We start from the raw sequence: 14,549 nt of genomic DNA on the forward strand, positions 1-14,549 counted from the left end.
CGAGATAAGAGTATTATTTGTATGTATGCTTGGCCAAAAACAAAGGGCCGGGCTATATTCTGTATATAGCATGACTTGCTTTGAAGTCTCTTTCAGCTACTGACCCACTTTCTTAACCAAATAGCTAGGCTGCCTATAGTTTTTCTTTTTCTTTTTTATATATATTTTTTTAATTTTCTTTATCCAAAATATAGAAGATGGTATAGCCTTCAAAGTCAAATTTGGAAAATTCAAAAATGAGAGGGCCTCATGGAAATCTCAGCACAAAAAAAAAATGAATAAAAAAGGAAATGAGAGAGAGAGAGAGAGAGAGAGAGAGAGAGAGAGAGAGAGCAATGGAACCTGCTCTGGAGAGTGGAGTGGAGACGGTAGCATTCTTTCTTTATAAAATTTCAGAAACTAATATCAGTAGCATCCAGACTAGAGTACTGGAGAGCTAGGATTTGCTTTCACATTCAAACCCAAGCCCCAAATCTGTATCCGCATCCTGGTCCATAAATTTAATTCATATCTCTGCAGTAATCAATTGCTAAGTTGCAAGATACTCACAACGGGTTAAATTGGCCCAACCCAAAGAAAAACTTTAGGTCCAATGGTGGTACTTGATCTACTTTCAATGGTGAGGTTGACAGACTAATATCTAGCCATAAATCAATATCATGAGCAGTTGATGGCTCCACAAATGAATAAGCATATCCGCTATAGATGTGGAACAAGAAAGCAAATCAGAACTCATTTCTCGATTTCTGCGTGCTACAAATCAGAAGAACTTGGCATTTGAACATTATAAGAAATTTGCATCAATGGACAATTGAGGAGTATTTGGAAACAAAAATCACTAATGTTAACAACAGAGTACAGTATTTCATAATCACCTTAAGACATTTAATCCTATAGACAAGCTAGCTTTAGGTCTATCCCCAATTGAAAATTCCAACCAAAAATCATAGACGACGTATCTGCTCAAGGGAAGAGAAATGTGCATCAATCCTGTTGAGAGTTTCTTCATCAATTTCTGTCGTGCTAATCAATTTTTTCAAAGAATAAGGCAACACTTCTCTGGGTTCTGAATCAACTTTAGGAATCTGGTCCTTAGGGGCTGCATCTTTGATTTCTTTTTTACTAGAGATTGTGTCCTGATTAAAAAGCTGTAATTTCATCTCCAAGCAAGACTTAAGATCCTCCTCATTCCGAGCTTTGTTCAACTTATCAATCAGATCACTCATGGCCGAAGCCTTCTCCTTCTTCCCAATTTTGGCCTTTTTGGGTCCTTCATTAGGTTCATCTTGGTCACTTGGTTCATTAATGCCATCATTCAAATCAGGCTTCTGAAGCTTCTTTAATCCCTGATCAACAATTTGTTGTATCCTCTGTTTGAAGTTATCAGCTCTTATTGTGTTTGATCTTAGCCGCAACTTCAGTCCTGAGACCAACATCTCAGTGTTGGCCTCCAAGGAAGTAACGTTGGGATTTGAAACAGAGGACTCGTCCTCAATGGACCCTTCAATAATAGATTTCACCAAAAATACTTCTTCAAGTAAACTAATATTCTGCATATATCGGTCAAAAGCTTCATCCTCCACTTCGATGTTTCTGTCCTTGTATTCCTTTAACTTGGAAAATCTCCATTCATTAATCGCCGCAGCATCCTGAGATAACTTCCATTATCAGGACAAGTAAATTTAAAACAACAATATCTCAAACATTTACAAAAATATATTGATGCATTCCTTGCACCTTTCTAGTCAGTGGCTTTCTTGATCGTAGTGGTATTTGCACATTATTAAACTGGGCAAAATTGTTGGAAAGTTGCCGAAGTGATACAACTCTAAGTGAAGACCTGAAATAAAGCCCAAAAACAAAACAAAACAAAAAGTTCAGAGCCAAAAACTTGAAAGACTGATTATTCAACTGAAGTGATTTGTAACAAGAAGCATGTCAAAGAAGTTACTAAATATATATATATGGGAGCCTCAGAAAAGAAAGCATTAAAATAAAAGCAAAAACAAACTTCACATATGGAAATTTGAATTTAATTGACTAATTAAAACAGAAGAGAGAGCAAACAGAGTTCTTAACCTAATCACATCCCATACCGAAATCATTAAAGAAGCGGTTTATACAAACAAGCAGCTCAGTCAACCATTCAATCAAATGGTGTTGAGCATGTGATTAAGTAGGCTATTTCTTTGCAATATTGTGATTAATATTGTGTGGAAAATATTTATAACTTGGTGATAATAAAAAGGCACTCAGAACTGACCATAAAGTCAGACATGAAAAAATGCAATGCAATTCTTTAAGAAAAATTATTTTCCAGGTTGCTGTTGTCCTAAACACTAGAAACATAGGTGAAATGATTTGTGATGGAATCAGATGCACATCTGGTTTATTGATACTCAATACTTACCCTGAGGGAGATGCCTCAGTTGCCTGCTGGTCAAACATAGGAGTGCTAGAAGTCAGTGTCTTGTCTGGGACAGTTGCATGTGCTTTCAAAACTGCATTAATAAGAAATAAGGAAAAGAGGAATAAGGTCATGCTCACAAAAAAAGGGGCAAACCTAAAAGAAAGCCATAAATCTCCTTATCAGCCTCAAAGCAGTAGTAGAAATGCCTTTGAATACTCCTTTACAGTACATACACTTCATTTGGATAAAAGAATTGAAACATTGAAATGATAAAACCCATTTGTTGTTCCCCAAAAATGCCTGATCGGAATCCGCAAGAATAAAAAAACTACAATTTTTCTGATATATTTTACTGCTGTTATTTGCTCTCTTTATTTTCTCTCACAAATTCTGATCTTGCTTGCTAATGATATAGGTTCATACTATTTTCATATAACAATCTGAAAACTATAAAGTCTAAGGAAAAGAATCAAATAAAGAATAAATCTAAATAAAAAGCTCTAACCTCTATGAATTATCTGATATATACCTAACTCCACTAGGTTTTAGGAGAAATTGTTTGTGTTGGGAAAGCCAAACTACTCGATAACCTCTTCAGGATATAGCAACAATCAGAAAAGACTTGACATTATTGCATCGCCAAACTTATACTCACTAATTTGTCATACTTGCTTGAGGTATTCTTCGCCAAAATGAAAACTTCAATGTTTATTCATTTTGCAGACTGTAGAAAACTTTTTATTTCTAGTCTCACTAACCAGTGTCTTTACAACTACAAGAAAAATGTTGAGAAAGGCAAGACCCAAAGAGATATATAGAAAACTTCATGAGCATACTAAAATAAAAATAAAAAATTCAACTCTTTAAAGCCACTAAGACAATGGAACATACCTAGATTTTCCTCAAATAGAATAATTCATTCCTACTTTTTCATAGCAGGGAAAAAGTGCGAAAGGGCTCTCTCATCTGCTATTTGTACCAAAAGACAAAACAAGGAATCCATTTTCCACTATTCTTGTTTATTGGTTTGGATGACATGGCCCACACTCTAAAACTACCCTTTGAAAGCTTTCTGCTCAATCATATACAGACTTACCATTGTACCTTACCAATCAAGGTGCAGCCTAGTAGTCAAAGGGCGGGTTTGGTTGAGTGACTCTGGCATCCTAGGTTTGACTCTGCACTAAGGGTTCCTCTGAATCACCTAATACACGATTCTGGCAGGTGGGGTTGTGTATGTGAGGAAACTTATCCAAAAAAAACCTGTATGCGAGGTTTACTCCCAGGGTGGATTTGAAGGACCCTGGCTTAGTGAGGTTCCATGTCATAAAAAAAACCATAGGAGTTACCTCGTGCTACTTTGGAAACCACCAGCACACATGCATAAACACCTCCACTCACCACCATTCAAGCGCTTATCCAACCATTGATGGAGTTAACGGGGGAGTTAGCATCACTATTCTGTGAGAGACATCGATAACACAACTGCATCAAACACTTGTGCCCTTGAAACTTTGGCTTTCATACCATTCGATACAACACGTGGAGATACCACTTAAAATTAACCATAGGATAAAAGTAACTTTACAATCTAACGTACCACATCAAGCCAGGTTACTTTGTGAGTTTACTTTTGTGTAATCTCTGTGTCTGTAGCACTTCTCTAAACCAAAACCTTAAATCAATGAGCTTAACCAACAATGTTACATTCAAACTTACTATTGTCACCATCATCTCATGTGGTCCTCAACTACTTAATGAATCAAAGTGCTTAAGGTGAAGATTCCAAAAGTCAAAGAAAAGATCCCCAAGTATGTTCGACTTCTTCGAACAGCCTATTGTAGTGGCAAAAACCACTATGTTCTCACTTAGCCAACATGTATCTTCTCCAACACGTATACAAGATGTAAATATTTGAATGTTTAGGTATCTTCCTAAAAATCTCTAATTATAGAAATGAACATTTATAGCCAAAAACCCTTTCTTTTAACAAATAAATTGACATTTGTTATTTGATTGAAAGAAATTGTGAATCATATGGGGAGATAACTCCAAAATGTAAGCAAATAATACTATATGCACACGGACAAAGTTTCTTTCTATGCTGAACTATGTACAACAACAAGATGACTGATTTATGTAAAACCAAGGATTGCACAATTCCCTTAGGACAGGGCACCCCTTTGGAAGCCATGCCTGGGCTCTAATACAGTCAGAGATCTTTTTTTTTTTTTTTTTTTTTTGGCTTGGAGCAAAAGTTAGGCAGGTCCCTGAAAAGCTAATAACTGTCTTTATGTTAGACACGCAGATGGCAGAGAGGAATCAATGAAAGCAGCAAATAGGTTCAGAATGGGCACCTAAATGACATCAATGGTGAGCATGTTAGGTACTAGTTTCTTATTATTTATATATATATATATATATATTTATGACGAGGAACCCACCCAGGAGACTGTAAACACAACGTATCTAAAAAAACATCAATGGTGAGCATGTTGGGTATGATTTTCCTATTATATTACGGTGAAAATAGATATAATTCAACAATGCAGCCATCAAGCAATGACCTCGGGACAAAATATATCAATCTTCAACATTACATGCATGCGACAAGTTAGCATACCGTGAATAGGACAAGGGTTTTGATCTCTCGAACAGCAACTCTTGCATGACTTGAACGGACACCTGCATTGTCAGTTTTGCTTAGGAAAGGGTATAATTTCAATGTACAAAGTATTTTTTTTATTGGCATTGAGTATCTAAGAACAACATCCCTACTAATCCCAGAGGTGCACAGGCTCTCGGCAAGGAGTTTCCCGCAAGTGCACATCGGGTAATTCAAGGGAAAAAGCCCCTAGTCCGATAGCCTCTAGAAATTGTTTGTACCCAAGATGATTCGAACCTTAGACCTGAACGGAGCATACCACCAAGTCTAAGGCCTTTACCACTTGAGCCAACCCCTAGAGGTTATTTCAATGTATAAAATATTAAAAATATAAAAAAAAACTATCGAAGTAATTTTCACCCTTAACCATCCTTACAATACATCAATTTTGTAGGATTTCTCTTACACATCAACGAATATGCTCACTTGGGTTTGTAATCCAACATCCTTCCATGTATGCTTCTTTTTCTATTTACTCAAAAAGTCCTAGGAGCACCATTTGATAACTCGGGTATGTAAAATCTTCCAAAATATCCACCATAAAAAGACGGATTTAAAGGGTGAGTGTTGCTCTTCACACTATCACTAGTCCATATGACATGTTCTTCGTCTCTTAAAGAGTTCCAAAGGGTCAAGGCAAAAGCAGCGCCCTTTACCCAATGATCTCGTCTTCTAAGAATGTTTTTTTTTTATAAGTAAAAGATAAATATTATTGAATTAAATGAAAAAGGCATAGCCTATGTACAAAGGAAGTATACAGAATAACACCTAAATACATTCTAAGAGCGATAAATTAAAGGTAAGAAATCATGAACATTGTCCCCATTTAATACAATAGCAAAAAACCAAAGCATTAAAGTGTGGAGAAAAAAATTCTTCAACTCAGTCATTGTACGTTCCTTATCTTCAAATTCTCTTTGCACTGAAAGATCTGTCTCAAATTCTTTTCTCTCTCCGTACACTTTTGCTTCTCTTGGCTTGTTTTTCTGTTCTTGCTTCTGGTATTGGGTTGTCATTAGTGGCAGTTACTTGGGGTGTTTAACATGTAGCTCAGTTGAGTTTAAGGTGGGGGGGGTGTTTGAGGGTGGTTGGGTGGAGTGGTTTTGGAAGGAAAATGTCCACTGTGAGAAGTGTAGCAATTGAGTCCAAGTTTTTTGAGGTGAGGGCAGATGGGAGTGGAGTGCTTATCACTGAGAGAGGGTGGAAAGGAATGCAAAACCTGAGGTTGGGTTTGGACACTGCTCTTTGGGCGGCAAAAACCTTGGAGGGCTGTCATAAACATGGCAGTAAGGATTATTACTCTGTTTTCAGAGAAGGTAATAGAGCCTTCGTAGCGCAAAAAGGCTCTAATTCTCGCGGCATTTACTTGGCTCTGGTGGTCTATAGTGGAGGTGGTAGTAGGAGCTTCATTATAATTCCTGGAGACAGAAATGGGTGGGGGTGGAGAAAACTGGCTGAGGCATTGAGGGAGGTTGGCATTGTAGGTGGGAAGAGGAGAGTTCTTCCATCTACACAGGCAGAAACTCTCACGTCTGCTATGAAGTACAAGGAGGCTCTACAGTCAACCCGAGATGTGCAAAAGTCAGATATGGCAGGTCTACTACGGTCAGGAAATCTCACTGTTTTGGGAGAAAATCAGAGACAAAATAGTAGTGGCAGGTGGGCTGGGCAGAGTGAGATAATTGTTTTGAAGGAATTACGGGATTTGCAGGCTTCGTTGGAGGAGATGAGTGTTAAAGTAAAGGGGCTTATACGCAGAGTTTTGGGTAAAGAAGAAGTGGGGCAGGAGTGTGGGGCGGGTGATAGAGGAAGAAACGGGGCAGGAGGTCTGGGTATTGAAGAAATGGGGCGGGTTGGGCCCATAGGGAAAGCCCAGGGCTATGGGTCAGCTCGAGCTGAGCCCATACCGCAGAAACTTTCTTTCTGGAGAAAGAAAGCAGGCCATCCTGCAGGCCCAGTGGGGAGTGGGTCAGCAGGCCCATCGGGGGGTGGGCCAGGGTCGCCGACGCCGGCACAACCTCAGTCGACCTCGACGGAGGAAACAGAGGCCTCGATGGAATTGTTGTCGGCGACAGAGAAGCATATCCCGAAACCCTCTGAGGTTTCGGGGTCGATGGAGGGGCCCGATACACATACAGCAAGACCGAGTCTTGGACAGGGGATGGAACAGAAGGGAGCGACGGCTCATGGGGAGGTAGTGGGTGGTCTGGCGGTGACACTACAACCGACGGAGGTGGATGTGGAAGAATTCGCAGAGGTGGAGGTGGAAGAAATCGCGGAAGGGGAAGGTCTGGAAGTGAGTTTGGATGAAGATGGGTGTGGGTTTTCATCAGGGACACCACAGAATCTCTCGGGGAGTCAGGGGTTACCCGGGACACCACAGAACCTCTTGGTGGAAAGGCCCGAGCTGCTGGCACATCCAGAAGGTGCTCGACAGCAAAGGTCACAGTGGTCCACAGCAAAGGTCACAGTGGAGTGTGGGAGCGCATCAGAGATGGTAGGAGAAAGTCAGTTGAAGATGATTGAACCAAATAAATGCTCTAAAGTGGGGGAGGAGTCTGCAGGAGTGGATCCGACTCCAATAAGAATGATTTTTCCTAATGTTTCAGATGATTGGGTATTGAAAAAGGTAGAGGAACTTCAAAGTTGCATGGGAATTTCGTGTAAAGGATATGAAGAACAGTTCAAGGCACTGATTATAGCCATTGAGGCAGGACAACATGGTACAGGGTTAAAAAGAAATAGGGAGTTAAAGAGGCTGACGTGGTCTATTAATTATGATGGAAAAGAGGGGAGTGCAAGTCGTACAAGAAACAAGGGGAGGGCTGGAACAATTGTTAAATGAAGCCTAGAATTTTGTGTTGGAATGTTAGGGGGCTGAATGAGGTTAATAAACGTTTGCGAATAAGAGCTCTATTAAGGCAATGGAAAGTGGAAATTATCTGTTTACAAGAAACAAAGTTGAAGTTTATCGATAGAAGTATTATTCGGAGCTTATGGAGTTGTCAATACGTAGGCTGGTCATATTTGCCTTCGAAAGGGGCTTCGGGTGGAATTTTGATTATGTGGGATAAGAGGGTGGTGGAAAATAGTGATGAGTTTGTGGGAGAATATTCGGTTGAGTGTTTTTTTTTAAAACACAGAAGATAATTTTTTATGGGCGTTTATTGGGGTATATGGTCCCAATTTGGACAGCGAGAGGAGGTTGCTTTGGGATGAGCTTGCTGGCCTATGTTCTTGGTGGGAGGTACCGTTGTGTATAGGTGGAGATTTTAATGTGACAAGATTTTCCAGCGAAAGTTCAGGGGCGGGTCGACAAAACCAAGCTATGTTGGACTTCTCGGATTTCATTTTTGAGGTAGGCCTTATGGATTTACCACTAATGGGAGGCGATTACACTTGGTCAAATAATCAAGCCTGGTCAAGAATTGATAGATTTCTCATCTCTCCCTCGTGGGAGACACAATACTTAGAAGTAAGTCAAACTAGGCTTTCAAGGATATGCTCTGATCACTTCCCTATATTGTTAGCTTGTGGCGGTACTCAAGGGGGTAGAAGGTCGTTCAAGTTTGAGAATATGTGGTTAAAGATGGATGGATTTGTGGAGATGGTCAGGCAATGGTGGAATTCATACCTTTTTGAGGGCAATCCGAGTTATGTACTGGCTGGAAAGTTGAAAGCTTTGAAGAAGGACTTGAAGATTTGGAATGAACAGGTAGTTGGTGATGTAACTTTACAAAAGAAGAGTTTATTTCAGGAGTTACAAGGTCTGGAGGGTGTAGGGGAAGAAAATATCAGAAAATGTCAGGTAGTTGCTGAATTGGAAAGATTGACTTTAATGGAGGAAATTTCATGGAGACAAAAGTCAAGGGCCTTGTGGCTTCGGGAGGGGGATAAAAACACAAAGTTCTTTCATCGCATGGCCAATGCACATAGGAGGTTTAACTACATTGAGTCTTTGAGCATAGATGGAGATGTATCTTCAGATCAGGGTGAGATAAAAGAACATGTGGTAGGGCATTTTGAACTTTTGTTAGAGGAACCTTATCCATGGAGGCCCACAATAGATGGTTTAGCTTTTGAGGTAATTGACCAATATAGCATGGATTGGGTGGAGAGACCATTTGAGGAGGAAGAGGTAAAACAAGTAATCAGAAATATGAACAAAGATAAAGCTCCAGGCCCGGATGGATTCACAATGGCTTTTTTCCAGGTTTGTTGGGAGGTGGTGCGAGAGGACGTAATGCTGGTTTTTCAGGAATTTTTCAGTCATGGAAGATTTGAGAAAAGCTTAAATGCTACTTTTATTGCACTAGTCCCTAAAAAGGCCGGTGCAAGAGAGGTACAAGATTTTAGACCGATTAGTCTTGTGGGCAGTGTGTATAAGATACTTGCCAAAACTCTTGCTAACAGGATGAGCACGGTCATGGAGAAGATTATCTCTAAGTCTCAAAATGCTTTTGTGAGGGGGAGACAAATTTTGGACTCGGTTCTTATAGCTAATGAATGTTTGGACAGCAGGCTCAAGTCGGGAGATCCAGGTATCTTATGCAAACTCGATATGGAGAAGGCTTATGATCATGTAAATTGGGATTTTTTGATGTACATGCTGAGGAGATGTGGGTTTGGGGAAAAATGGAGAAAGTGGATGAGATACTGTGTGTCATCGGTTCACTTCTCGGTTCTGATAAACGGTGATCCCGTGGGTTTTTTTCATAGTTCGAGGGGGCTGCGACAAGGTGACCCTCTATCACCTCTCTTATTTGTCTTAGTTATGGAGGCTCTAAGTCGTATGGTGTCGGCGGCAGTAGAAGGAGAATTTTTTTCAGGTTTCTCAGTGGGAGATACCCATGGTTCCACTATTATTTCTCATCTATTGTTTGCAGATGACACTTTGCTTTTTTGTGAGGCAAATGAAGGGCATATACAATCTTTGAAGGCCATCTTACTATGTTTTGAAGCGGTATCCGGGTTGAAGATTAATCTTGCAAAGACGGAGATTGTTGCGGTTGGAGAAGTCAGAAATATTAGAGGGTTGGCGAATATTTTGGGATGTGGGGTTGTTTCGTTGCCATTGAAGTACCTTGGGTTACCGTTGGGGGCTTCTTTCAAAGCAAAGACAATTTGGGAAGGGGTGCTGGAAAAATTTGAGCGTAGGTTGGCCGGGTGGAAAAGGTTGTATCTCTCTAAAGGGGGGCGAATCACACTTATGAAGAGTATCTTATCCAATCTCCCCACTTATTACTTATCTTTATTTCCCCTCCCCGCAAGTATTGCTTCTCGAATAGAGAAACTTCAACGGGATTTTTTGTGGAGTGGGTTAGGAGATGAGCGTAAGTTCCATCTAGTAGGGTGGGAAAAGGTATGTTCCCCTTTGAGAGACGGTGGGTTGGGGGTCCGGAATGTGAGGGCGTTCAATAAGGCTCTATTAGGGAAATGGTTATGGCGTTATAACCATGAGAGGGGGGCTTTATGGAAAGGGGTGGTGGATATGAAGTATGGAAGTGAAAGAGGGGGTTGGTGTTCTAAAGAGAGTAGGGGGACATATGGAGTGGGGCTATGGAAGTTTATTCGAAAAGGATGGGGCTCTTTTGCTAGTAACACTCGTTTGCGTTTGGGGGATGGTAGTAGGATCAGCTTTTGGCAAGATGTGTGGTTGGGAAACACGGCCTTGAAGGATGCTTATCCTATGATTTTCAGAATTGCACGGGAAAAAGAAGCTATGGTGGCTGACTTGCGGGTTCTTAACCAAGGCACACAGGAGTGGACTATCAACCTCACTCGGGATGCACACGATTGGGAAGTGAATGAGCTGGTGGGATTTCTGAGCATGCTGTACAACATTACCACTGCTGCCACTTTGGAAGATACGATGGTTTGGTGCCCCTCTAGGAAAGGGAAATTTTCGGTAAGCTCTTTTTATGAATCCATTAATATGCACCAAAGGCATATTTTCCCTTGGAAGAATATCTGGAGGACTAAAGCACCGACAAAGGCTGCATTTTTTGTGTGGACGGCAGCTCTAGGGAAGATTCCGACCTTTGATAATCTTAGAAGACGTGGCCTTATTATTATGGACTGGTGCTGTTTGTGCAGAAAAAGTGGGGAAACGGTGGACCATTTACTTCTTCATTGTGAGTTTGCTCGAGATATATGGACTAATTTTTTCAGTAGAATGGGATTAGCATGGGGGATGCCGGGTAGGGTGGTTGACTTGTTAGCAAGCTGGAATGGGATCTCAGGAACAGCACAAATTGCAGCAGTGTGGAAGATGGTTCCTATATGTATTTTCTGGTGTATTTGGAACGAACGTAATGAGAGACTTTTTGAGGATCATGAACGCTCTTTGGAAGAGTTTAGGAACTTTTTCTGGAAGACCTTGTTTGTGTGGGCCATCGCTCTTGATTTGAATGGTCTTAGTTTTCATGATTTCCTTGTAACTGTTTCGAGTCACTAATTGGTGTATTCACATGTATACTTCTAGTGTACCTGGGCTATGCCTCTTTCATATCAATAAAATAACTTATTACTTATCAAAAAAAAAAAATCTTCAAAGCAGCGTGCATTCCTTCCCGTCCAAATACACCACATGATGCACAACGGAATCATCTTCCACATTGTTGCCACTTGATGACAGCCTTGCATCTTCCTCTAACAACGCAACAAATCCACCACCCTCAACGGCATAACCCAAGCAACATCAACCCTTTAAAAGATCTCATCCCATAGCACCCTTGTTACCTCACAATATAGTAAGAGATGATCTACAGATTCTCCATTCTTTTTACACAAATAACAACAATCGATCACTACACATCCTCTTTTCCTCAAATTGTTTGTGGTCAAGATCTTCCCAAGAGCGGCATTTCATACCAAAAAGGACACTTTAACAGGCACACGAGACCTCCAAATATTCTTCTAGGGGAACAGAGTATGATCATGTGTTGACAAAATTTTATAATACTCCTTAACTATACATTTCTTATGATTATTAGACCTCCACTTCAATTTATCCCGCTGTGCTATAGTAATCCACAAGGAATATGGTAGGCTGAAAAAATCTAAAACAATAAATAGTTCCCAATCATGACAATCCCTATTAAAAAAAATATTTCACTAATGAGAATCATGAGAAGATAACCGCATATCCGCCATAGAAGCCTCCCTATTAGCTACAATACAATAGAGAGCCTGAAAAGTCTTTTCCAATGCGTGATCACCACACCACACTTCCTGCCAAAAACTAATTCGATTGCCCTCTCCAGCTACAAAGCGAATCTGTTTTTCAAAGCATGGTCACCCCTTCGTTAGAAACTTCCATAAACCCACACCATACCCCCCTCTCACTTCTTTGGAGTACCAACCACCCCAAACAACACCATATCAAGCATCGATAATTTCCTTCCACAATGATCCCCTCTCCGAGTGATATCTTTAAAGTCATTTCCACAATAAAGCTTTATTAAAAGTTCTCAAATTACATACTATTTTTTTTTTTTTTGATAAGTAATAAATTATTTCATTGATAAAGAAAGTAGGCATAGAGTTCTCAAATTACATACTCTCAACCCCCTATATACAACTGGGGCACATACTGTCTTCCATCTAACCAGATGGAATTTCTTCTCCTCTCCCAAGCCCCCCATAAGAACGCCCTAAAGAGCCTAAAGAATTTCTCGATCCTATTCACTACCCCTGCAAGCATAAGAAACAGAGATAAAAAGTATATGGGGAGGTTAGTAAAAGTAATCTTTATAAGAGTGAGATGGCCCCCTTTCGATAAATACACTCGTTTACAACCAACCAACATTTTCTCTATCTTTTCCACCACTTCATCTCATATAACTCTAGCCTTGAAAGTTGCTCCCAATGGAAGACCCAAATATTTCATTGATAAAGAGGACACCTTGCAATCCAAGAGGCTTGCTAAACTGAAGATTTTCGAGACCGCACCCACCAGAACCATCTCAGACTTACCAAGATTCACCTTAAGCTCCGATACTGCTTCAAAACAAAGTAACAATGCTCGTAGGGTTTGGATCTGGCTATTATCCACTTCACAAAAGACTAAAGTATCATTTGCAAAAAGAATGTGTGAGATGATAATAGAGCCACTAGAGCCAAAGCCCACCTAAAAACCAGATAAGAAATTCCACCAACAGCGGCCTGCACCATCCGACTTAAAGCCTCCATAAATATAATAAATAAAAGAGGAGAAAGAGAATCTCCCTGCCGCAAACCCCAAGAACTGTCAAAAAAACCAGTAGGTGTACCGTTAACTAAAACTGAAAACCGAGCGGTTGAAATACAATGACGCATCCAGGAAATCCACCTATCCCCAAAGCCACACCACTAGTCAATACCCAAACCCATGACTCTTCACGCTTTTTCAACTTAACACATATTTATACTTGAGACTCAACATCTTTCAATTTTTCATAAAAAGTACTAAATTTATCTTAACATCTAAACACATTTTAAACTCAGTTTAAATGGGCCCATATAACTCTTTTCACTATTTAATTCATTAATATTCATAAAGAACTAAGATCAGCTCAATATTTAAACGCAACCTAAAGATTCAAGCGAGGAAAAAACTGTATCCATAAGTTAATCAAAACCTACCCGAAACCCCAAAAGTAAACAACCAACACAAGCACAGGCTTACGACAGAATTGTAGGGTTTCGAAACCTATACATGTACAAACAAAATAAGTCAGAGAATACCTGGAGCGAGCAACATTGCCACATATCTGACACTTGGGCTTGTTGAGCCCGCGAAGGGTCTTAGGCGGCGTGTCCGTACGGTGCGCCGAGATGTTAGCCGCGGCGGTGGCGGGGGTGTTATGGGTTAGGGCTGGCGATGAGGCCGCCATGTATGTATGCTCGAGCTCTTCTTCTTCGAAGCCAGCGAGCAAGCGAGAGGGATTTGAAACCAAATTTACTTTTGTTGCTTTTGGCGCCCGAGGAGAACTCGTTATGGGTTCAGGCGCCGATTTGGAATTAAGGGTTCGGCCGCACCGCACCGCACCGCAGAAATGGGGTTCTTTGGTATGTGGGCCATATCTAATTATGGGCCGGATCGGTATATTCAAAATAACTTGTACGGCCTTCAGACATATGATCAATGTTTTAAATTTCTTATATACGATCAATTTAAATATTGGAAAGAAATATTTTAGTATCAATGTGTTGAGATGTACATATAAACTGGTAATTAATAAAAAAAAATACATACATATATATATAGACGTAGTATATCATATATGTATATATTACGTGTGTATCATATATGCATATATGTGCATGTATATATATATATATATATATGAAAGAATTAAAGATTTCTAAAATAAGTATACGTTGAAAACATTAACAAAAAAGTAGAGATATTAGTGATAAAAGATGATATTAAAAAAATCACAAACTTGGTCGAGACAAAAAAAACTAAGAATAGAATAAAGAGCTGAAAAA

The 14,549-nt window shown here is 40.0% G+C and overlaps 1 protein-coding gene across 1 annotated transcript; it reads right to left on the reverse strand.

The window, feature by feature from the left end:
• Positions 1-762: 762 nt before the first annotated feature.
• LOC109004821 lies at positions 763-14,134 on the reverse strand. The gene is made up of 5 exons (XM_018983522.2): positions 13,803-14,134; positions 5,034-5,095; positions 2,411-2,501; positions 1,738-1,840; positions 763-1,649 (listed from the first exon to the last, which is right to left on the reverse strand). The coding sequence occupies exons 1-5, from the start codon at positions 13,949-13,951 to the stop codon at positions 945-947; spliced, it is 1,110 nt and encodes a 369-aa protein (XP_018839067.1). The 5' UTR covers positions 13,952-14,134; the 3' UTR covers positions 763-944.
• Positions 14,135-14,549: the final 415 nt, after the last annotated feature.

The sequence above is a fragment of the Juglans regia genome, chromosome 2 (assembly GCF_001411555.2).
Source record: "Juglans regia cultivar Chandler chromosome 2, Walnut 2.0, whole genome shotgun sequence".
NCBI lineage: Eukaryota > Viridiplantae > Streptophyta > Magnoliopsida > Fagales > Juglandaceae > Juglans > Juglans regia.

Bases quoted from the DNA above. Each gene is read 5' to 3' on its own strand.
- LOC109004821 (XM_018983522.2), bottom strand. From the start codon at position 13,951: ATGGCGGCCTCATCGCCAGCCCTAACCCATAACACCCCCGCCACCGCC. The intron at 5,096-13,802 runs GTATTCTCTGAC...CTGACAATGCAG, and splicing joins GGCAATGTTGCTCGCTCCAG to GTGTCCGTTCAAGTCATGCA. The intron at 2,502-5,033 runs GTATGCTAACTT...TTATTAATGCAG, and splicing joins AAACCCTTGTCCTATTCACG to TTTTGAAAGCACATGCAACT.